The sequence below is a fragment of the Eptesicus fuscus genome, chromosome 17 (genome assembly GCF_027574615.1).
Source record: "Eptesicus fuscus isolate TK198812 chromosome 17, DD_ASM_mEF_20220401, whole genome shotgun sequence".
Classification (NCBI taxonomy): Eukaryota; Metazoa; Chordata; class Mammalia; order Chiroptera; family Vespertilionidae; genus Eptesicus; species Eptesicus fuscus.
Window position 1 is genome coordinate 16,895,651 of NC_072489.1, and position 24,634 is coordinate 16,920,284.

General features: G+C 40.4%; 1 protein-coding gene across 2 annotated transcripts; it reads right to left on the reverse strand.

The window, feature by feature from the left end:
• Positions 1-1,766: 1,766 nt before the first annotated feature.
• On the reverse strand, positions 1,767-22,077 carry NUDT13 (nudix hydrolase 13). Of its 2 annotated transcripts, none has more exons than XM_054729215.1 (9): positions 22,058-22,077; positions 12,741-12,832; positions 8,971-9,110; positions 7,644-7,778; positions 6,120-6,226; positions 5,241-5,366; positions 4,967-5,078; positions 3,529-3,683; positions 1,767-2,550 (listed from the first exon to the last, which is right to left on the reverse strand). In XM_054729215.1, the coding sequence occupies exons 2-9, from the start codon at positions 12,821-12,823 to the stop codon at positions 2,350-2,352; spliced, it is 1,059 nt and encodes a 352-aa protein (XP_054585190.1). In that variant the 5' UTR covers positions 12,824-12,832; positions 22,058-22,077; the 3' UTR covers positions 1,767-2,349. The 2 variants fall into 2 exon arrangements, with proteins under 2 accessions (XP_054585190.1, XP_008143610.2); XM_008145388.3 differs by lacking the exon at positions 22,058-22,077 and adding an exon at positions 17,198-17,290.
• Positions 22,078-24,634: the final 2,557 nt, after the last annotated feature.

A 24,634-nucleotide genomic window follows, 5' to 3' on the forward strand; every position in this document is an offset into this window, starting at 1 on the left:
GAGATTACATATGCCATGTTTAGAACATTGTTTATTTTTATTGAGGACTAAATGTTGGGTAGAGAAAGGAAGGTAGTCAAAAATGAGGAATGAATGAGTTGCTTTTTTATTCTAGTTACCAGGAATGACCTTGAGCCAGGCTCACTCTGGTGACAAATAACTGATTTTAATGTTTAACTTGTTTTTACTATTCTACTTCATAGACCCAGTGGGTTCTTTTTATCCTTAGCACCTTCATCATTAATTGCCACATAAATATTCTCCAGCCAGGTAAGCCCTGTACCAAAGTCCTTTTATTTATGTCAATTGCAGTATCCTAACCTTGTCCTCTTTTGCCTCAACTTTCAGATATCCTTGGAGTTCTGAAAAGCAAAGCTCTCTTCCCACTCATTGCTGGGAAACAAAGTTCAATGGTGCAGCTTCTCCTGTTAGCCACTCTCATCTTTTCTTTTCCAAAACAACACATTAATCCAAAAGCAAACAGTTACTCCATGGTAAATTTGAGAAACACGCACCCTCCCCTTTCTATCCTGTATTTTCAGACTAGGGATGTGTACACATGTGCTCACAAACACACCCACATAGAGATAGAAAAGATTGGGAGATGGTAATACACATGGACCCTGAACTGTTTTCTTCTGACTGCAAGATATGGGGAAATCTCGGGACCTCTCTTTCGAGAGTGCTTTTCCCTTCTACATGCTGGGTTCAGCTCAGGTCAGAGCAAGCTGCCAATCTAGCAGGACAATCAAGTCCCATCTCATCTTATCCCTCAGCGTTTCCTGGTGAAGGTACTTTGATTTCCAAAGCAATGATGGTTTGCAATGTGACAGCAATGACTTTTTGGTTTCAATAGGAAATTCAGTGCTTCAACTTTTCTAGTTCTAGAAGCTTTTTCTTAGTCCTATGGAACTTTGATGTATGCATAATCTTCGGTTTTTTGGCACTCGTGTATTTAATCATGTTAGTGCTTGAAATCATCTGAGGATACAGCTTTCCCCAGACATCCATTCTTCTTTTCAAACTGGCCTCCGACAGTGTTTCTTCTGCACATTGCTTCAGTTGTCCCACAGACTTGGAACCTGGACTTAAACACTGGTCACACTATGCAGTTTCCTTTTCTCCCGCCCCCTCCCAATTCTCACTTCCTGCACTTTCCTCTCTTCATAAGACAGAAAAATACATCTAAACAGAGGTATATAAACTTATTTTACTTCCTCCAGATAAATTCTTCTCCCCTATGACAAGGTATAAAATGGCATATATGAACGATGAGAATTCCTAAATTTAGTTTATCCCATAAAATTCAAGAAATGGTTCATCCTCACTAATCCCTTGGTTTGAGTTACAACACTTACTGGATATGCAAATAGCAGCAACCATTTTACACTTAGGGAAACAGGAATGGCAAAGTGATAATCACTGCCTTACATTACAAACTGAGCAAGTTACCTCAACAGAACCTCATTCACCTGATTTATTACAGAGGACCCTGCGGAAGACCTTAGCTCCCACCTTCCGCATCCCTTCAGGTGACTTAAAGAAACAGGACTTCTATTTAACTACCATGAACAAAATAATTACCTGTACATGATTTCAAAAATGTTATGTTGTGCTATTTTTTTCCCGCCCCTAGGCTTAATTTTCCCTGCCCCTTGTCTTAATTCTATGAGGATAAAAAGTAATTAAGTGGGTTGAGATTTGCTACATATTTTCACTACTCAGATAAAAGTGGTTTTTTTTTTTAAAATATATTTTATTGATTTTTTACAGAGAGGAAGGGAGAGGGATAGAGTTAGAAACATCGATGAGAGAGAAACATCGATCAGCTGCCTCCTGCACACCTCCTACTGGGGATGTGCCCGAAACCAAGGTACATGCCCTTGACCGGAATCGAGCCTGGGACCCTTCAGTCCGAAGGCCACTCTATCCACTGAGCCAAACCGGTTAGGGCCAGATAAAAGTTTTAACCAAAATTACACCAGGCACATTTTGGCAGTTCGATATAAACCCAGCATTAACAAGCCACATGCCAAAAGATGTTTACTCCCAAGGCCTCGGAGAAAACGGGTAAACAAGGGCCCACATCTCAAATAAAGCTTCAACTTCCCTCTGACTTTGACAATTGCCATCTCATTCGTTTTCTCACGCTGGCATTTTTTGTTGCCTAGGAGTAGGAACTTCTTTCATTAACTCTGCTGGTAGAGATGTCTTGCTGTATGTAGGCTCACCTTCTCTGCCTTAACATGAATTTGGTTGGATATGGCCTTTGTCACCTTCCCCTTTTCAACAGATCTTTGATGTGCCCCCTCCCGCCGGGATACTGAGGAGGGGCCTAGGTGATCTGAGCTAAGCAGGCAGGGAGGGGCAGGTCGGTTTTTCCACCCACTCCCTAATCAGTTGATGGGCAATGGCTAACTTAGGGGGCAACCAGAATGGGAAAGTCCCATCCTGTTGCTGAGCATATGGGTGGTTTCTCTTCAGGGCTGTGACCACCTCATCATGACTAAACCAGGCAGCTGCTTCTAGTTCTTTTAAGTTCACCTGGATCTGAAAGACATAAGGAAAAACAGAATGTAAGATTGGGAGCTACGAAAGTTAGAATTCTATGGCCAAAGGTGAGAAAACAGTTCTAGAACTGAGCAGTCTTAGAAGATAATACCTGGGATCCATAGGCTGGGAACAAATAAATTCTTGATATTGCCCAGAAGCAAAAGAGGCATACGTAAGAGATGAGAGTTAAATATATTTTTAATAGTAAAAGCTTAGAAGTACAAATACTAAAATATTAAGAGTGGTTAGCATAGAGGGGTAAATTATGAATATACTTGTTTTGCTTTGTGCCTCTATTGCTTGTATAAACATACAAATGTTTTTCTTCTTTAAAAGGTAAAGGTTAATTAATGATAATCAAAATCATTGTATCTTCTTTGCAAGGAGCAAAGTAGTACAAACTGAATCCACAGGAAGCTGAGGCAGATTAGATAGTATTCATTCCATAGAAACCAAAACACAATAGACAGACTTTGGTAGATAGGGACCACAATGCCATCTGTAAGGGGTGCTATAGAAGATGAGGTTGGATAAGACAATATCTAAGTCCCTTTCGACCAGAAGTTCCTACAATCATTATTATTATTATGTAATTGATAATAATTATCAAAAATTATCAGTGCTCAACATCCTGACTGACTTGAGCAATAAGATCAATCTTGAAATCAATAATTAAATTTGATATATGATGTGCCTAATCTATGTGAAATGCTCTGTTAAGTCCTGATGATGAAAGGTAAGTTGTCTTGTGATTGAGATATGTACAAGGAAGAATGATGACCATGTTGGCACTCCCAGTTTTTGTGGTGATTCTTTTCTTTATGAGATTGAAAATTCCTTAAGGATATAAATCATTTCTTACACACCTTTGTACAATCTAGACAATGTTGGACTAGACAGATGCTTAGTAAGTACCTACTGACAAGCTTAGATGAGGCAAAGGAAATATCAGAGCATAAGGGAGGCAGCACTTACCTCTGTCTGCCCTGGTTTCACAATTGCATGACAAGCAATCATGAGTGAGCTATTGGGAAAGGGCCAGTGCTGGGATGCAGAGTACTGCAGTCTTTCCACCTCCAGTCCCACCTCTTCTGCAACTTCTCGATGGACAGCCTCTTCCAGAGTTTCACCTACAAGCACTCAGATTAATTCAGGACAGCCCTGCAGCAGGAGGGGTGATACAGATGCCCATTTGTGAAAGAGCGCAAAACTGGCTCCAAAGCTTTAATGAAAATACTCTTTGGAGAGCCTGAAATCTCCGAGTCTCTACAACAGTAGGAATCAAGTCTAGAGTTGGGTGTTGAACTGCAATACTTAAACCTACTAGGGGAGTTATAATACAAAATAAGAGTGGCAGTGGGAGTGGTTACTGCTGTCGTCAGTTTTAATAAAATTCTAATGTGACATATTACCATTTGCGAATTTTACCCCAATAGACTGAGAAAACACACCTGTAAATAAATATTAATTCTAGTTAATATTATGCATGCTGAAATATTTAGGGAGAAGTGTACTAACGTCTCCAATCTGTGCATCAAAAACTAAGGAGGATTGATGGATAGAGGAATGGATGGACAGATATGTGATAAAGTAAGTATAAGAAATTATATTGCTGAGACCAGTTTGGCTCAGTGGATGGAGTGTCGGCCTGCGGACTGAAGGGTCCCAGTTCGATTCCAGTCAAGGGCATGTACCTTGGTTGCGGGCACATCCCAGGTAGGGGGTGTGCAGGAGGCAGCTGGTTGATGTTTCTCTCTCATCGATGTTTCTAGCACTCTATCCCTCTCCCTTTCTCTCTGTAAAAAATCAATCCGATCCAATAAAAGAGAAAAATGCAAATTGACCATACCTTTGCTATGCCCACAAGCCATGCCCACCAGCCCAATCAGGGCGAGTATGCAAATTAACCCAACCGAGATGGCGGTTAATTTACATATCCAGGCCAGAGTGAAGACTGAAGACAGCATAGAAAGAAGCCAAGCGCTGCAGAAGGGAGCAAAGCTGCACAGAAGCAAGCAAGCAGGGTGGGGGAGAAGGGAGGGAAGCAGGCGGGCCGGGGGAGAAGGGAGGGAAGCAGGCGGGCCGGGGGAGAAGGGAGGGAAGAAGGTGGGGCGGCGACCACAGCAGGAAGTCCTATTGCAGGAATCTTCCTGCAATGGGCCTCTAGTAAAATATATTTTTTAAAAAAAGTAATTATAGAATCTAGGTAGTGAGTGTATGGATTTTCACTGTATAGTTCTTTCAACTATGCTTCATGTTTGAAAGTTTGCCTGTAAAATATTGGAAAATTATCATGCCAGGGGCCGTTTTCTTGACATGACAGGGAAGAAGGTGCTTGAGGCTCCAAGCACTATGACAGCAACACAGAGAAATAACTACTTTCGATATGCTGTCATGTCTCTAAACTCCTTACCTATGTCACAGAAACCCGCCAGGGCAGAATACATTCCCTTGGGAAAGGAACTCTGGCGGGCAAGCAGGCATCGAGTCCCATCTGACACCAGAGTGATCACCACAGGAGCCATCTAGGAAAAGGGGATGACAACTTAGACAGTCGGGCTATGGAGCCTGTAAGTAGGATGAAGGAATGAATCACTAAGGAAAGCCTTGTACCATACAGGCTCCCAACCCCAGGACAGAGCCGTGTAGAGCTTCTTGGATTACTGTCCCTCTAAAGCAGTTCTTACCTGCGGATAATAGATGATCTTATTGGAAGGGCACACACGCTTGCTGCCAGCCACATTCTTCTTGGTGGGCTGCCCACTTCGGCTGCAGAACTGGTGAGCATCATGCCAACGGAGGAGAGCCTGCGCCTAGGAGTGCGAGGTGGGCTTGGTTTCGTGTGAGAGAACGTGGGGCTCGTCTAGGACAGTGCTGGGAGCTCAGGGAAACGCCAGAGCCTTTTCAGTTCCTCTATTTTAACTGGCTTATTACCTGTCTGACCTTTAAATAAGGAAGCTATTGGACATATCCCTCCACATCTGAAACATGGATAAAAGAAAGTGTAGTTCAAGTATATTATGAATTATTTAAAGAATACGTAATATATAGAGTATTAAACACCCCATGTACTTATGACCCAGCTTAAAAATAAAACATTTCCAATATGAAACATTCCAACATGTATTCCTCCTCGATAAAGTTTGAATGTCTTTGCAAATAAAAAATGTTTAGAGGCATCTCTAAATTAAATGGATAATCAAAAGCACTTTAGCAAGTGAAGTGTAAAGCTGTGAGGATGAGTCAAAGCAATAAAAATGATTTCTCATAGGAAAAACAAAACGCATGTGACATGCTGTGGGCCACTGAACATGTTTAGGAGGTTGATAGATGCCACAGATCTGCATGTCCTCAGGGGAAATGTTCCTGATCGCAGTCCTGCCAAAAACAAGGGCAAAAGAAAGAGGAACAAGCACTTTCCCACAGCACACTGTCCTTCCACGGTTTGTAGGAAGAACGAGAATCTGCAAAAGGAGAAATCGAGTGTAGCTCTCGCCTGTGTTAGCATGCATTTGCCCTTCTGCACTGCTTTACTGTTTCCTACGAACTGAGGAATCAGAACTGACCGTGGACAGCAAGGAGGCCTCCTTCACATTCAGCCGATAGAGAGCCTTCCGCAACTCGATGAAAGACGCCTTGAGCTCTGTCTCCATTTCAGGTTTCCGTAAGGAGGCTAGGAAGTTAGAAAAGAGAATGAAGTGAAACAACTGTCAAACTGCCTCGGGGCCCTCCTCAAGTATATCCCGTTAGAACAGTGTTTCCCAAACTCTGAGCCTAATAAGACTCAACTAGGAAAAATAAAAAATATACAGGTTCTCAGCCCTGGCCGGGTAGCTCACTTGGTTAGAGTGTCGTCCCCGATACGCCAAGGTTTCGGGTCCAATCCCTGGTCAGGGCACATACAAGAATCAACAATGAATGCGTAAATAAATGGGACAACAAATCCATGTTTCTCTCTAAAATCAATATATAGGGTGTCCCAACAACAGTTTACACACTTTAACAGCTGATAGTTCACATTTTGAAAATGAGATATATTTTAATAAACACTGCCTTTTTAATTATTCAAAGTGTGTGTCCCCAAAATGTATACACACTTTGAATAATTATAAAGGCAGTGTTTATTAAAATACATTTCATTTTCAAAATGTGATAGAAATTAGCTGTTAAATTGTGTATACATTTTTTTGGGAACACACTTTATATACAGGCTCTCAAGCCCCCACATGGAGATTCTGAACAGCAGGTGAGTGAGGCCAGAAATCTTTAGATTTTAACAAGTACCAGGTGATTCTCATATTCAGGCAAATTTGGGAAACAGCATAGTGCTATTTCACCAGATTGACTTCAGGGCATAAGAACAGTTGGACTAGCCATACACTCTCCCTGGAAAAGGATGAGATGGGACCTCTAGACTCCTCTCTGACCCTCACGCAGCATCATTACATTGGCATCCACACCCTGAAGAGAGAAGGAAGGCCTGATAGGAGCCATGAGCCGACAGCAAACTGGTTCCCAAATGCAGGTCTGAAGACCCAGAGCCACTTCAAGGTAACATGTTTATTCATTTGCATTGATAAGATATACAAAAATGATGTCAAATTTAAAATCATTTCTTATGAAATATTTATGACATTAAATGTATAAAGGTACAGAGAATAATACAATGAACATCTTTGTACCCACCATCTACCTTAGAAAGTATTAAAATTCCTTTATTTTCTTTTAAATGATGATAGTAGATGGTAGTGTCTTTTTTTTTTTTTCCCCCAGAGAGGAAGGGCAAGGGAGAGATAGAAACATCAATGAGAGAGAATCATTGATCGGCTGCCTCCTGCATGCCCCACACTGGGGATCGAACCAGCAACCCAAGCATGTGCCCTGACCGGGAATTGACCCATGACCTCCTGGTTCATAGGTCGACGCTCAACCACTGAGCCACGCCGGCTGGTAATGTCTTTTTATGTTCTAGCTTAAAATACAAAGTTGATAATATTTCTGTATTCCCAATTTTTTAATTTTATTTTACTATCATGTAAAATCACAAAGTCTGAGAACCACAGGGAAATACCCATTAGGAAAATGTGTACCGTTTACGGGAGAGGAGCTATTTAGACCTAGATCCAGAGCAAACCATGCTTCATGTTGTTCGGAGCATCCAATCAGCACAGAATCTTCTATTCTTCGTGTATCCTGGCCAAATTTATCCAGGAGCTTTTCCAACTCTAAGAAACAAAAGGAGAAGGAAAAAAACAAGAGCCTTAATTAAACCAGCAGAGCCATCTTAAACTTACTGGAGAGCAGGCACTTCAGCTTCAAGTAGGTACACCTGGCTTCCAGTCGCTGCCCCGCAGCTCATTAGCTACGTAAACTTGGTCTAATCACTTAACCTCTCTAAACCTCCGTTTTCTCATCAGCAGTCTGAGGAATTTAGACTATAAAAGGAGTTCTTTCTGCGTAGCCCTGTATTACTCTATGATTGTATCATGAAAGAGCAAATCCTCTAGTTCAAGAGATTCGTGATAGTTAACTTATGGCAAAGGAAAGTATGTGTCACATTTAAAATGGTAGAGACCAAATCAGTTCTATAATCTCAAAAACAGGTTATGCTGTTCTTGTGGGCCAGAGTAGAATAGTCATCTGAGATCCCCGTATGTATAACGTAAGTGCTGCATAAGGAGAAAACCTATTCTGTGCATGTACGACTCATATTCATAATACAGCAGAACATTGCTACATCTCTAAATGTGCCTTCCGAGGCATCCTCATATTCTGCAGTGCTGGAAACTACCTATCCGGTCTCCAACATCCGACCCATGAAGGCAATTCACTGGCAATGTATTTAGAAGTTAGTCAGTGCATAGTGACATCATAGAAAACGGAAAGTTAGTATCTTGAAAGCCAAATCCCAATAGTTTAGATATCTCTAGTTACATTAATTCACTATTAATTTTTACCCTTCTAGGAGAAATGCAGTCACAATGCAAATCCTGGCCAGTAAGACACTGTGCAACTCCATGGAGGCTGGAAATCACCAGTCCAAGGCAGGGTTGGCAAAATCTTTTAGGCTTTTAAGCTCTGTCAGCTGTGCTCTGCCATTATAATGCGAAAGCAGCCACAGACAACCTAGTATAAATAGATGAGTGTGGCTGTGGTCCAATGAAAATTTATTTACAAAATGTAAGGGGTTCCAATTTGGACATCACTTTAGCCTACCCCTGGTTTAAGGCAGTCGTGGTTCATACCATCACTAAATAACAGTTTCCTGGGCAACACAGGTGTATACACTAAGTATTTAATTGGCAGAGGACTCTGAAACAACCTGGACTCTAAACTTGGCAGATCCTTCTCAGGGATTCAATATGGACTGAATTCTTAGAGGCCACAGGATGGTCTACTGATTCACTCTGGGCTTACCTGATAGGCGATGCTGGGGGGGCAGGTACTGATGTTCTGATTGCTGAAGCAAAGGAGCCAGGTTATGAAAGAGGTAAAATGCTCCCGTCTGCTGAGCTTTTCTACATGCATCATCGTCTTCCTTCAGTTCAAATAAATACCTGTATTTTGGGAAATAAAGCATTACAAAACCACATTTAGTTACAAGACAGCATTCATCTGTTCCTACAGCCCTCTCCTACCACGGTTATTTCCTCTTATTTATTTGCACACAAAACTGCTCTTTAAAGGATTCGAGGTGGCTGCAGGCCATCAGCCCCTCCTTTGTCCTATTGTATACCTTGCCAATACTTCTGTGGTTGCACTTACGTTGTACTGTCTGTTCATTTGTCTGTCTCCCCCAAAAGAGTATGACCTCCTTAAGGGCAAGGTCTGCCTTACTTCTGTATCTCCAGTAATTATGGCTCAATTCCATAAATATCTATTGAATTGAACTTCAAGGGTAATATTTACTAAACTGAACCTCAAGGCACATTGCCAATATTACACTGTGAAGCAAGAATTCACATGCAGTGGATTGAGAGGAAAACAAGTACAGTGATAAAATATCAACCACAGAATACCTAGAGATGCAAGCAGACTTCATTACTGCAGACAAAGAGTAAAAACACTATACCTTCAGTAACTCGCCTTTGATCTAGGGGAGATAAAGTGCAAATTTTATCTTCAATGCACAGTACATCCTTGTTTCAAACATCTAGTTCCCAGGTGGACACCATTTGCTCCTTATTTTTACTGAAGGCAGCAAGTGAAGCCATTACTGATCTTATTTAGTAAGTAATATTTTCAGTAGCCAAAATAAAAATGGGGAAAAGAGAATATATCTATCTATCTATATCTATATCTATATCTATATATCTATAGATATATCTATAGATATAGATATAGATATATAGATATAGATATAGATATAGATATAAAAGGCCAATATGCTAAGTGTCCTTCCTTCCATCCGGGTAATGATGTCACCAAGCAATGCCCAGCTTCCTCTCCCTAACGACAACTAGCCTCCTTGCAGTTGCTTCGGCTCAGGAACACGGCTTGCTTTATAGCCAGGTGCAAACACTTTACACAGTAACCAAATGTCTGTGAAGCGTTTTCCCGTGCCTCATCTCTGATCCTCACAGAAGTCCTGGAGTAGGTAGATAGGAGATTTGGTGAAATCCTATTTTCTTTTCATTAGCCAGAAAACAGAAATTTAGAAAGCTTAGAAACTTGACCTGACTGAAAAGAAGTAAGAAATGGTGGACCTTGAAAATGACTTCACTGCGCAGAATATAGTCAAATACTGCTGCAGTTAAATATTTTACCCTTTGTTCTCCCTGCCTGATCTATAATAATAATCTGCTTTGTGTTGATAGTTATGCTGTGTTGCTGACAATTACCTGAAAGAGAAGTTGGGGTGCTTCACTGGGCTGGAAAAAGTTTAGCTAAATCAGAAAGCAGGTCTAATTAAGCAAGTTTGTTCTGTATCTATAAAAGGCTAAGTAGACTCGCGCATGCACGATACATATAAAGCTCTCCTGCTGATCGCATGGGTGTGTTTCCATCTGTCATTGACGATCATGAATTTGGTTGACACTTCTATTATAGAGAAAGGGCGAATAGCGATATTAAAATATTTCTTCTAATTCATTTCCTTTCAATGTGCACGAATTTGCACTGGGCCACTAGTATTCTATAATTAGCTTCTATTATAAAGGAAATCATACAGTGGCAAATTCTAGGCTTTTCCAGTACCTTCATTAAGGGTGGCCTTAGTCTATCCTTTTAATAAGAGCCTTGAGAATCAGATCAATGACCCTATGATGTGGGGGTGCTGGGGAGGGGCGGGGACTGAATATGGATTCTCTTTCGGGGCCTTAGGGATATCCATTCTTGCCTGTTGAAAGCCTAAAACAGACTCTTGGGTATATGCATATTTGTCACTTACTCAGGAAACCAGGTTTACAGATATTTTCTGTAGGATCTTGTGAGCTTGTATAACCCTAGTAAGCAGAGTTGACTCAACATGAAAAACCACAAAGCAAAATGATAGACACACCCCAGCAACATCTTTAGAAACTGTTTTTGACTGAGTGATGAAAGGGCTTACAATGATCTCTTTATAGACAGAAGCAGAGGAAACCTGAGATTTTAATACTTGTGATATTTTTAAACTTAATGTGAGTGGCTACAGCCTCCCAGGGCAAAGACTCAATGTATGTCAAAGGAGAGACATGTGCCACTCAGAAGTTTCCAAACAGAAACAATAGAACAAACACAGCTGCCTTCACAAAAGAACAGAACAAGTGGTACAACGTGTGCTTTGCCCTAATGACCCTAAAAAGAAAAACACCGAGGTTAAGGCCTTAAACCTGGGGCCTCCCTGGAACTGGAACTGAGGTCCAAAAGTTTCTTACAGTTTTCTTAATGAGAAACACTTTTTTAAAATTTATTTTCCCCATTTGGTTATAATAGCATGGAAACCATAACACTAAGATAAAAGTTAAACTGGTTTTTTTTTTCTTATTATAAAAGTAAAAAATAGTCATTTTATAAAAATCAGGAAATACAATCATCAATTTTTTCAAAAAAGGAAATAGTTAAGAATCCCACCACTCAGATATAATACTGTTCGCCGCTTGGAATTCTCCAAACTATTTATTAATATTGTGTATCTATACGTAGTTAGGTCTATTTAGAGTCAGACCTACTAATTTGTAGCCTTTTTTCTTAAACATATTATCATTTTTACACTGTATTCCTTACTAATAGAATTTTATTCTTTTCTCATGATTTTTATTACTTTTTAATATATTTAATCATATCAACATACTCATTTTTTAGACTATTCAATAGTTCTATCATTTCTTGAGAACTGCAAATAAACTAAATGCCCAACAATACTAAAACAAGTACTGCAATTTTGTTGCGTCCTCAGCCTTGCTCATGTAAGATGCTCTGCTTGTGTGCCTTTCGTTTTGGAAGGGCACTCATGCTGGGAGAGCTTCCCGCGTGGGAAGCAGTGGTTGTGAGTGTTCCCTCCTGGGAAGCGTTGCATTTGCTCCTGGCAGGTGCCCCCGAGGTATCAGTCTAGGACTACTACTTACATTCATTTCTTCGGAAGGGGTCTTTGGACCACACCTTATCAATGGTGCAAATTTAAACCCCAAAACTCTATGAGAGCAGGCTAGTGATTTCAAATTCATAGATATCAAATTTGCCCAGGCTGAGACAAAGAAGTCATTTGTCATTTTCCTGTACTGGTGTAGATTTCTTTTTTCTAGTCTACCTTCCACTAAAGTTTAGTTCTTTGGTGGCGGTGGGTACCAGGATTGGAGTTATTTACCTTATTTTCAGGAAACGTCATGAACTATTATTCAGTAAAGTTTTTAATTCCATCATATGGGTGTACCATAATTTAATTAATTCCTCCCTGTTCGTTCAGCCACTCAACAAGGCTTCAGTGCAGACTATGTGCCAGGTTCTGTTTTGTGCACTAGGGTTACCATAGTGGAAAAGACTGAGTTCCTATCTTACTAGAACTTACATTTAAGTAAGTCAGGTATTTTAGATATTATTAGAAATTTAACTTATTTAGAATTTTTCCAAGTATAAATAATTTTCAGTGAACATCCTTATATGTACATCTTAATCATATAACCATAATCCTCAATATAGGATTTTGAGAATTTTATAATTTAATGGGCCAAAGATTGAGTAATCAGAGTTCAGGTTGGTTAACTCACCGGGTCTTAGTGACATAGGTTGACAGCAGCCTATAGCACCAAAAAGATTTTCTCCTGCAAGCAATTCCACAATACAGAGACATTGTCAGGTCCTTAGAGGAAAGAGGAGTTAAAAAAAAAAAAAAAAAGATCATAGTATGCAATTTAAAATAATGAATCACCAAAAGGGTTATACTTTAAGCCAGAATAATATTACTTTTTAAATATTAAGGAAAGAGAAACTGAATAGGAGTCAGATGATCTGGTTTCTAAATTGCATTCCTACCACTAACTAGCTATGGGATTTTAACTTTTCAATACCTTTTTCCTAATTTACAAAATTAAAACCTGTCCTGCCTACCTACTCTGTTGTTATGAGAATCAGCTAACTATCTATCCACGAGAAATGGGTGCTGTCCTTCCAGATTGGGGCATTGTTGCTGGGAGGAAGCTGGGGAGCCAAGGCCTACATTTCTCTCCTCCCTTGCATATAAGCAGAGCCAAAACCAGTGGAATGTGAGTGGCTGAAGCAGTTAAGAAGTGGGGATGCCTAGTCCATTCTCTTTTTCCCCTTTTGCTTGGAAGATTCTAGAATGACACACTATTAGATCTTTGAATCATTACATGGGAAAAGTCACCTGTCAACCAACCCCCTCCCAACCCCCCCCCCCCCCCCGCCAGCCTTGGACAATTTGTGAGTGAGAAATTAACTTCTACCATATTAAGCCCCTGACATTTCAAAGTTTGTTACAGCAGCTAGCATGACTCTGATAGACCAAGGAAGCATGCGAGGGTCGCCAGAGTAATGGAGCCACATTTTTCAGAATATGAAACAGGAGGAATCCTATAGATAATAAAAATATAAAAATCATGGCCATTAGGGAAACATTTCAAAAACCAGCAAAAGCCCTAGCTGGTTTTGCTCAGTAGATAGAGCAAGCGGCAGCCTGCAGACTGAAGGGTACCGGGTTTGATTCCAGTCAAGGGCGCATGCCCAGATTTCAGGCTCGATCCCCAGTAGGGGGCGTGCAGGAGGCAGCCGATCAATGATTTCTCTTTCATCATTGACGTTTCTATCTCCCTCTTTCTTCCTCTCTGAAATATATGTGTGTGTGTGTGTGTGTGTGTGTGTGTGTGTGTGTGTATACATACATATGTGTGTGTATGTGTGTGTGTGTGTATGGCAGCAATACATGGATCTAAGATATTTTCTACTTTTTTGCATCTCATTGTGAGAGAAAAAAATGCTCTATGTTAAGAATATACAATGAGGGGAAAAGAATAAATTCTATAGAAGGTGATTCCTTTTAAATTGTATATCAGTAAGCATTTTATTTCCCATGAGAAGTACATTTCATATTAGCAATAAAAGAGGCAAGAAGCTCCACTGAAATGAAAAAATCAGTACAGTTAAATAACCAGCCACACTTTTAACTTTGCCCAAGGGAAACAAACTTTGACAGGAAAGTGCTGAAGAACATCTGAAGTTTAGGCCTACTTCTTGGCTGCATAATTACGAAATGCTGATGACTAATCCTTGGGCAGTTTTGGCTAACTTTGTCCTGGACAAGGGTAAATTATATTTGGCAAATGACATTCAACAAAGTATTTATTGAGTACTGACTTTATGCAAAGGCCGTTAAGAAATACAAAAAATGTACAGGATAAAATCCTGCCCTCAAGGGACTCTAGCAGAAGAGAGAAAAGAACTTCACAGAAGGCAATATGTGATATGTGGGTTACAACGTGCCCTAAGAAAGTATTAAAGTCATCAGACTTGTGTTATTATTGGAAGAAATGTATTTAAAGTCAATATTTCTGCCTCATATACAGCTCTGAGAATGTAATAAACATTCCTTTCACCTAGAAATTCCACTTCTAGGAATTTATCCTAAGAAGGAAAGGCTATGTATAGGAATGTTAACTGAAAATTATGACAGAAAGGAATAATACACAGCTGTTAAAATAACAGTGGAAGACTACATATGTAGTAAGAGGGGAATATATTCAGAATATATTAAGAAAAGCAAGTACTTTTTGGTTGTTTTAGCCTCATCTAATTAATTTATAAAGAAAAGGCATATACATATACATACCAAAATACATAAACTAGATACATATTTATTTATACTTTTAAATATATTTTTATCGATTTCAGAGAGGAAGGGAGAGGGGGAGAGAGAAACATCAATGATGAGAAAGAATCATTGATTGGCTGCCTCCTGCACACCTCCCACTGGGGATGGAGCCCGCAACTCAGGCATGTGCCCTGACCGGGAATCAAACCATGACCTCCTGGTTCATAGGTCGACACTCAACCACTGAGCCACGCCAGCCGACCTTTATTTATATTTTAAAAGTGACTAGAAGTACACATACCAAATGGTTATCAGTGACTAATTTGGTAGAGTGGAATGAAGATAGAAATTGAAAAGGGTACCTGTAATTTTTACTCTATACATTCCTGTACTTCAAAAAATTTAGCCAGTGTACATACTCCTTTACAATCCAAGTATAATAAATAATAATTCCTGGGACTAACGGCACAATGAGGCTATTTCCAAGCCACTGTTTCTAGTAAGTACCTCATCACATTCCCCCCAGAGCCAAAAGGAATTCCTTTGATAAATTCCTTGAATCCTGAAAACTGTAAGAGCTTTTTGGTTGTAGTTATGACTACCAGCTAATCTGTGTGGCCCACTGCACTTGACTGCCTGATGTTTTGCCTACTTCCTGCTATGAAATACTGCCCCTTGTGAAGTATCATGACCTGCTGACCCATGGGGTGACCTGCTGACGCAAGGGATGGTGGTTGCAGAGCTTGTAGAAAACATGGTAAAGTTCTTAATGTAGCTTTGAAGAAAATGTCAGTAATCAAGAGGAAAAACAGACTTCTTTTAACAGAGAATTGTACCTTCATCGGTACAGTCATAAGCCTAGTAGATAAAGATTAAGTCTAATTCCTTTTCTAAATGGGCCCTTACGTATTTTTTAACTTTATTTCTCCTTGTACATCTTACATCCATCTGCTCAAATGCCACATTACAAACAGAATAATTGTTATTGTTTGAATTGACAACTATCATCATATTTTAATGCCTGAGAGCACACTGAGGATAAAAGTTCACTATTCACAAAATACAGGGTGAAGCAAAAGTAGGTTTACAGTTGTGAGTCTGTGAAACAGTTTGTTCTTGTGTTATTATTATTGTTATTTCCCATACAAACAACTGTAAACCTACTCTTGCCACTCCTTGTACTTTTGGCGGCACCATTACTTGACAGGACAAGCTCACCAGTAGGACTGCCTTCTGTTTTTACAGCACAAATGCATGTCTCCAAAGCAAGGAAGGAACCGCGAGGCGAGCACTGGGGAGACGCCGGCCCTTTCATTCCTGGCTCTCCCACTGATTGAATTGGTGACGTGGGGCTCTCACCTTACCTGCCAGCTTGGTTTTGGTCTTACCTCTCTCAGGGGAAGGAGAGAGTATGGATCTCAGGTGTATTACAACTATGTCAGCTTTTGCATACTAATTCTCAGCTCTGTTAGACTGTGAAATGCTTAAAGGCTAGGATTGTGTCTTCCCTTCCCTACAGCAGCTAGCACAGTGTAAAATACACTATACATCAATGAATAATGAATGCATGCATGCATTTATCCCATTTTACAGGAAGATAAAGCTTGGAGAAGTTGACCAATCTGAGATCGCAATCTAGGGAGCAGCAGTCAAACCCAGGGGCTATCTGGCTCTAAGGCTCTTTTTTTTTTTTTTTTTAATCTTTATTGTTGAAAGTTTTACATATGTCCCCTTCTTCCCCCCATATTATTTATGTGGGTTTTTTAGTACAAATACTGAAGGAGAGAAAAGGAAATATTGTTTTTACTGGAAACCATTAAATGATGCGGCAAATCCCTCTGTAATGAATGATTCACACATTTCTCATCCTGTTCATCTTAACATTAGAAAGATTTATTTATAAAGCACTACAGCATGACAAAAGGCCCACTGTGAATCTCCCTGGTTAATCTGCCAGGAGGCAGGTTCCCTGGTGTTTGAGAGAACCCTTTTCAGAGTCTGTCTTTTCATCACAGCCGACCGGCCGGAATGGGCTGGGAGAGAGGCTAAACCAAGGAGCCCCTCGGATACAGATTTCAAAGTCTCACACACCAGCTTTATTTTCTGAATACTAATTTACGTTCTGAAAACTAATTTTCCCTCCCTTAATTCAAATATAACTCAGGCACAATCAGAGAAGTTAGCAACTTCCATTCTTAGGTGACTCTCCAAAAAAATTATTACGTGTAGTTAATAAGATCTACAAGTTATGATGCAAAGCTGTGGTCATTCCTGGTTTCTGTAAGAAGGAAACGGGACTAAGCTGGAACTGCAAAATGCTGTAACAGAGGTTTTTTTTTCCAAGTTCTGATTGTGTCTCCTGCACTTAGAACCGGAACAGGTTTGTCCTGCTGTACTCACTCTGAGTTGTGTTGGGGGGTGCCGTCCTAGGCCTCAAAAATCAGCAGAAACCAGGAAATTCCAAGTGTTCCTGGGAAGTTGGGCTTCCCTTGCCCAGAGAGACCGTTGCTGCCTCGGCCACACTTCCCAGAATCCTCCTAGAGATGCATTCTGGGAAATGTAGTTCAATCTATAGGCATGCTGCTATGCCCTCCAGCTGCAACCATGGTTGTCAAAAGCATGATCTTCTAAGATCTTCTAAGTCCATTACCAGAACTTCTGTGTCTTTGGAGAAGGCAGGTCAGCATAAGATCCATTTTTTTAAATAACAAAAGGTTAAAATTATTAAACTAATCATGCACAGAAAGCATATTTTGTGGGGGGTGGCGAGGAGTTTGGGGCAGGAAATAAGATACCTTTCAACTTCTCTGTATCTCTAATTCTCTGTCTGCCCACTTTAGAACTAGCTCTAACATTTTATGAAATTCTGCCAATTTCAACAGACGTGACTGTGTCTAAATGTATTTGCACTAATGATAGAATGCAATCCTTGATCAACCAGGGCAAGAGGATTCCATCTGACTGAAAGCAAAACCACTTTAGTGCTGTTCTCTTCTCACTACTAAAGTTACTTACTGATATGAGAAGACAGTTTTAAGGCCATCCAATCAACATATATTTAATGAGCACCAAATATGCCCGGAATTGTTATAGGCACATGATATCACAGAAAACAAAGCAGGAAAGTTTCTGCGCTTGTATAATTATTCTAGAGAAGAAAATAAATAACCAAAAAGGTAAATATACAATGTGTTACATGGTTATAAGTGCTAGGAAGAAAAATAAAGCAAGATATGAGGAAGGATTTTGCTATTTTATATATGGTGGTCAGCCTCATTGATAAGGTGATATTTAAGCAAAGACCATGAAGGAACTAAAAAACAAAACAAAATAACGAAGTGGATATTGTTAGGTCTGATCAAATAATTGAATCAATATCCCCTCCCCTGGGAACTGATCTTTAGACCACGTCACAACCAACATTCCCTTTCCCTTAGACCACATTCCACTTGCTAAGACCACAGTCTTTCCCCTCTGGATTGGCCCAGAGAATTCTCCGCCCAGAAAAAAACCTGCCTGGAGTCCTTTAAAATCTCTAACTCCCTGTTGCTGGGTCCTGGTGCCATTTTGGGGTTCAGCCCATCTGGTTTTCCAGATGACCTAATAAATTCATAATTCTGTACACCTTTTGGCCTCATGCATTCCTCCTTCGGCAACCCTAACAGATATCTATGGGAAGAGATTTGTAGGCAGGAAAAAACCCAAAAAAAAACAAAAACAAACAAAAAAAAGAACCCAGCAAATGCAAAGACCCTGGGGAGGAGGAAAGGCTGTATATAACAAAGTATGGTTAGCAGAGATGAGGTCAAAGAGTAGCCAAACACCAGATCACGTAAGGTCTTACAGGTCTTATAATTCTTACAGAGCCATGGATATTTTTGGAGTGCCAATGCTTTTTGTTTTTGTTTTGTTTTTTAATTCTGAGAGGGATGGGATTTTACAAAAGAGTTTGAATGGAAAAGTGGAATGATTTAACTTACATTTTAAAAGAAACCCTCTCAGTGTGGACATTAGACTGTAAGAGAAAAGAATGATTAAATTCTGAGTGTCACTGTTAAGATGTACCTATGTTAGTTACATGGGGAGAGTAATAGTTCTGATTAGTTGACCAGCCATTTCTTTTGGACCTTTCCAGTAGAACCCATTCTTTTTATCAGAGTGCATCTCTGGGAGAACCATGCTTTTGACAATCCTTAAGGAAGGCAGAGAAAATTTGAGGGAAACAAAACATGAAGTCAAAGAATTCCAAAGAGATGGGGATGCATATTTAGGGAAACTTAGGCTCTAAAAAAATTTTTTTTTAAATCAAAATAACTGTTTTTGAGCAACTAAACATGAAGTGCCATATAATAAAATTAGTGTTATGGTCTGAATGTTTACATCCCCCCAAATTCATATGTTGAAATCCCAGAGCCCAAGGTGATACTATTAGGAGGTGAAGTCTTTGGGAGGTACTTAGGTCACGTGGGCAGAACCCTGTTGAATGAGGTCAATGTCCTTAATAAGAGGCCTGAGACAACGTGAGGATACCGGGGGAGGCCTGCAGTCTGCAGCCTGGGAGAGGGCCTTCACCAGAACAGACCATGCTGGCTCCCTGATCTTGGACTTCCAGCCTCCAGAGTTGTGAGGAATACATTTCCATTGTTTATAAGCCACCCAGTCTGTGGTATTTTATTATAGCAGCCCAAACAGACTAAGACTAATAGCTAAAATTAACTGAGCATTTACTGAGTCCTAGGCAAAGTGTCCTGCATATTTATCATTAATCCTTACATCCTATGATATATGTATTATTATTTGCACTTGACTGATGAGAAAACAGAAACTATACCTTTGACTACCATAATGTGCTATAGACCTGGGTTATATCTGACTGGATGTATGGGGCAGGGAAGCTGACATACACATGGGAAAATATTGGAATGATGGAAATAATCACATGTTCACAGATTGAAAGACTTAATTTTATTAAGAAAGTAATATTCCCCAAATTGATCTACAGATTCAATGCATTCCTGCCAAAAGCCCAGTTACTTTTTTTGCACAAGTAACAAAAGAAAAAATTGGACTTCATCATAATTAGAAAACTTTTGTGCTACATCAAGAATTTGAAAAGACAATCCACAGACTTGGAAACATTATTGCCAATCATACAGCTGACCAGGGACTTGTATTTATAATATATAAAGAACACATAACTCATAATAAAAAGATAAATAACTGGATTTTAAAGTGAGCAAAGGATCTGCATAGACATTTATCCAAAGGAGGTAGAAAAATGGCCAATAAGTACCAAAAGATGGCTCATTGGCCACCAGGGAAATGCACATCACAATCACGAGATAACCATTTCATACTCACTAGGATGGACACATCAAAAAGGCAGATAATGACAAGGAGTGGTGAGGATGTGGAGAAAAGGGAATCCTTATACACTGCTTGTGGGATTCTAAATGGTGTAGCTGCTTTGGAAAACAGTTTGGCAGTTCCTCAAAACGTTAAATATAGAGTTAGCAAATGACCCAGCATTTTCACTCCTGGGTATATTTCCAAGAGAATTGAAAACATATGTCCACATAAAAAACTTGTACCCAAAGTTTCGTGGCAGCATCATTCAAAATAGCCAAAAAATAGAAACAATTCCAGTGTCCATGAACTTATGAATGGATGAGCAGAGCGTGATATATCCATATAATAGTACTTTATTTGGCAATATACGGGAATGAAGTACTGGATGAAGCATGAAACATCACACTAAGTGAAAAAAATCCATTCACAAAAGATCACATATTGCATTTGTATAAAATGTTCAAAATTGGCAAATCTGTAAACACAGAAAGTAGATTTAGAGGTTGCCTAGGGGTGGGGGTTAGGGAAGCGCTGGGAAGAATGGGGAGTAACTACTATTGGGAAGGGAGGTTGTTTTTCTTTTTTTAAGCGATGAAAATGTAAAATTGATTTTAATAATTACACAATTCTGTGAACCTACTTAAGGATATTGAATTACATACTTTAAGTAAGTGGTACATTATTTGAATTACTAGAGGCCTGGTGCATAAATTCGTGCATGGGTGGGGTCCCTTGGCCTGGCCAGCTATCGGGGCTGATGTGGGGAGGGCTGTCCTGCCTGGGGGAGGGACCTCAGGAGGTTGGCCGGCTGTCCCCCAAATTGGGGCCAATTGGGGGGGCCAGCCAGTGCAGGAGGTTGGCCGGCCGTGGGAGGTTGGCTGTGGGAGCACACTGACCACTAGAAAGCAGCTCCTGCATTGAGTGTCTGCCTCCTGGTGGTCAGTGCACATCATAGCAACCAGTCAACTGGTTGTGGTCATCTGGTTGTTCGGTTGTTCGGTTGCTTAGGCTTTTATATATATAGATAGGTCAATAAAGCTGTTAAAATATTTAACCAATTATTAGCTGTGTTAAACAATCATAATGCATGGTTAATAAATGCAACAAAAGTATAGATAACTACAATCCTTGCAGTTTTTTAAAATATGTTTTTATTGATTTTCAGGGAGAGGAAGAGAGAGAGAGAGAGAGAGAGAGAGAGAGAGAGAGAGAGAGAGAGAAACATCAGTGATGAGAAAAATCATAAATTGGCTGCCTCTTGCAGGCCCCCCACCGGGTACCAAGCCCAACTTGGGCATGTGCCCTGATCAGGACTCAAACCCAAGACCCTTTGGTGCACAGGATGATGCTCCAACCAACTGAGGCAAACCGGCCAGGGCTAATCCTCATAGTTTTTTTAGGACATGAGGTAAAAATCATCTTTTCTCCCCCATGCATAAGTTCAAAGCAATGGCATGTATTAACCATGTAATATATTAATATCTGCCCTAGCGGAGTTGGCTCAGTGATTAGAGTGTTGGCCTGCAGACTGAAGGGTCCTGGGTTCAATTCCAATCAAGGGCACATACCTCGGTTGCAGGCTCGATCGCTGGCCCAATTGGGGTGCAAATGGGAGGCAACCAATCCATGTGTCTCTCTCACATCAATGTTTCTCTCTCTGTGTCTCTCCCCCTCCCTTCCACTATCTCTAAAAATCAATGGAAAAATATCCTTGTGTGAGGATTAACAACAACAACAAATAAAAATCAATGGAAAAAGTATCATTGGGTGAAGATTAGCAAAAATAAAAATAAATTAATACTGTACACTGTTAAGGAAATAGATTTAGCCTCAAGTTATTGGATCACAATCTAGGTTGTGAAAGTAACAATGTACTTAAAGATATGTTTAATTCATTGGACAGATACTTACTGCAAGCCCCTCATGTGGCAAGCTTCATGCTAGAATTGCAGATACAATGGTAAATAACATTGTTTCTGCTATCAAAAAATTACCCATGCACATGTTGTATGGTGTGTGTGTGTGTGTGCACACACACACGCGCACGCATGTATGTGTGTGTATGTGTGTGCAGGAGCACACAAGCAGGTGAGACAACAGCCCATTTACTCTATCTTTGACCAATTACAGGCAGGGACATTAGGATGTAGGGCATTCCTGAGCAAACTTGGAGAGAAATTTTAAGTTCATTCTGTAAGCAGACTTAGAGTTGATTATTGTCTCACTTCCTGTGGGACAAGAAATAGATCTTAGTAGACAGAGATGGGAAGGTGTTTACATGAGGGCCCCTTACATAATAAGCCACAGGCAAAGAGCCCTGTCTGTTCGCACAGTCAGTGGTACCGTAAGCACTGACAGGTCTTTATGCTTCTCTTCAAGAGTGAAGTATGGTAGGTTTCCTTCTCCTCATCTAGTCAATGCTTAACTGATTTGTCTTGGTTCTGTTCACGCAGCAGTGAACAGAACCAAGACTAAAGCCATGCACACCTGGAAGACAAGATGAAACAGAACAATTAGGGTATACCAAGGTCAAAATTAATTAGAAGACATGATTTGTTAGTAAAATACAGTCAGTAGACCGAGTACGGTTTCTGTTTCCTATTAGTTGAACTCTTTGCTTTTCTTCTTCCCCTTTTTAAAACATGATTTCCTGTGGGCTATTTCATTGCAGTCACTAGCAATTCAATCAGCAGGTTGGCTGAAGATAGAAAAAGATAGAAAATGATAAAAACAGCAACAACCCCACAATGACATAGCACTTTACACCTGTCAGAATGGCTATTATCAATAAATGAACAAACAACAACAACAAAAAAGATATAAAATGGTCAGTTTCATTAGCAATGAAAAGGTCTGGCAAAAGGCTTTTGATGATGTGTTGTAACTACAGATAGCTTTTCACTTTTCCAGTGTCTGGTACAGTTTCATCTTTCCCCGAATATCCAAAAGAGTTCTGAGTATTAGACAAAGTGTATACTGTGTGTGGTTATATTCCCAAGGCAAATGTATTTTTTTCTGTTACCTAATCTGGTGATTATTTCACTTTCCTAGGCCTCAGTTGGAGATATTGCTAAATCTCTAATATTTTATAATGTAGGCATAATAAAAACACATGATCAGTAAATTTCAATGTTGGATTAAAAAAATTTAGAGATTTCCCCTCTGATTTACATGATCCATTATCCTCTTTATTGCTATATTACAGTGGAAGTTTAGGAGGCAGCTGTTATCCACTATCACAATAATCCTATATAATAAAAGGGTAATATGCAAATCGTCCTCTGATGGGGAGTTCAACCGGAGTTTGACCAGGGGGCGGGGTCAGCCCGCCAACCACCCAGGGCCCCTCCCCCCAGCCTGCCCGCCCTATCGCCCCAAATTCACGCACCGGGCCTCTAGTGCTTTATAAACACCACAGAATCACAGAGGCATACAAGGGTTTATACTCACAAACGTGGAGTGGCGGGCTGGGTGATTCTGCTGATCTGGATCAGGCTCATTTTCTAGCACACTGCCAGCTGATCGAACAGGTCTTGTCTGGGACAATGGGGGCGAGTTGGCCTTGCATCCTTTATCTCTCATTTGCTGGTGAGCTAGCATGAGCACATTCTTTTGATGATGATGGCAGAGGGCAAAAGCACAGGCATCACAAAGCATATTTTACCGTCAGACTCAGAGTTAAAATGAGAGGGTATTGCAAGGTTACGTGGTACAGGGTGTTGTGAGGGGTCTAGGACGACTACAAAGTGAGAGGGAACAGTCCCCACAAGGGATCCCCCTCACTTCTGATACCAACTGCAAGTTCAAGGGGTTCCCAAGACCACTCTCAATAGGACTCGTGGAACTCACTGGAAGCTGTTATACTCATGGAGATGGCTTACCAGGGAAAGGGTACAGGCTAAAGTCAGACAAGGGTAGGCTAGGGAAGCATTAAACGTGGAGCTTCCATTGTCCTCTTCCCATAGCCAGGATGCATTACTTTCCCAGCATCAATGTGTGACAATGCACATAGGATGTTGCCAACCAAGGAAACTCACCCAAGCATTGGTGTCCAGAACCTGTGCTGAGGTTCTGTCACCCAAAGTCCTCAACCTAAGTCACAGTGTTGGGTGTGGCCAACCCCTACGTTAAGACTATTGGGTATACTGGGTGTGGCCAACTCCCACCCTAAATCACATTGTTAGGCTATCCTGTGTGACTCAAGGCTCCCAAGCAAATAAGAGCATGCCCATCAGTTATGAGCTTACCTCCCAGAAACAGGGCAAAAGGCAGACATCATTTGGGACAAGGTAAGCATTTTTTTTTTTTTTTTTTACCACACAGGAGTGGATACAGAAAGGAGGGAAGAACTGGGACTATTAGTGCAACCAGTTTAGCACAGTAGATCTATTAAAAGTATTCCTGCTCTGGTTGGTGCGGTTCAGTTGGTAGGAGCGTCGGGTGAAGATTAAAAATAAGTAAATAACTTATTCATTAATATATTTCCAA

Excerpts from the sequence above, each read along its gene's own strand:
- NUDT13 (XM_054729215.1), bottom strand. The coding sequence starts at position 12,823 with ATGTCTCTGTATTGTGGAATTGCTTGCAGGAGAAAATCTTTTTGGTGC. Across the intron at positions 9,111-12,740 it reads ACCTATGTCACTAAGACCCG|GTATTTATTTGAACTGAAGG; the intron begins GTGAGTTAACCA and ends CCCAAAATACAG. Across the intron at positions 5,079-5,240 it reads AGATCATCTATTATCCGCAG|ATGGCTCCTGTGGTGATCAC; the intron begins GTAAGAACTGCT and ends CCCTTTTCCTAG.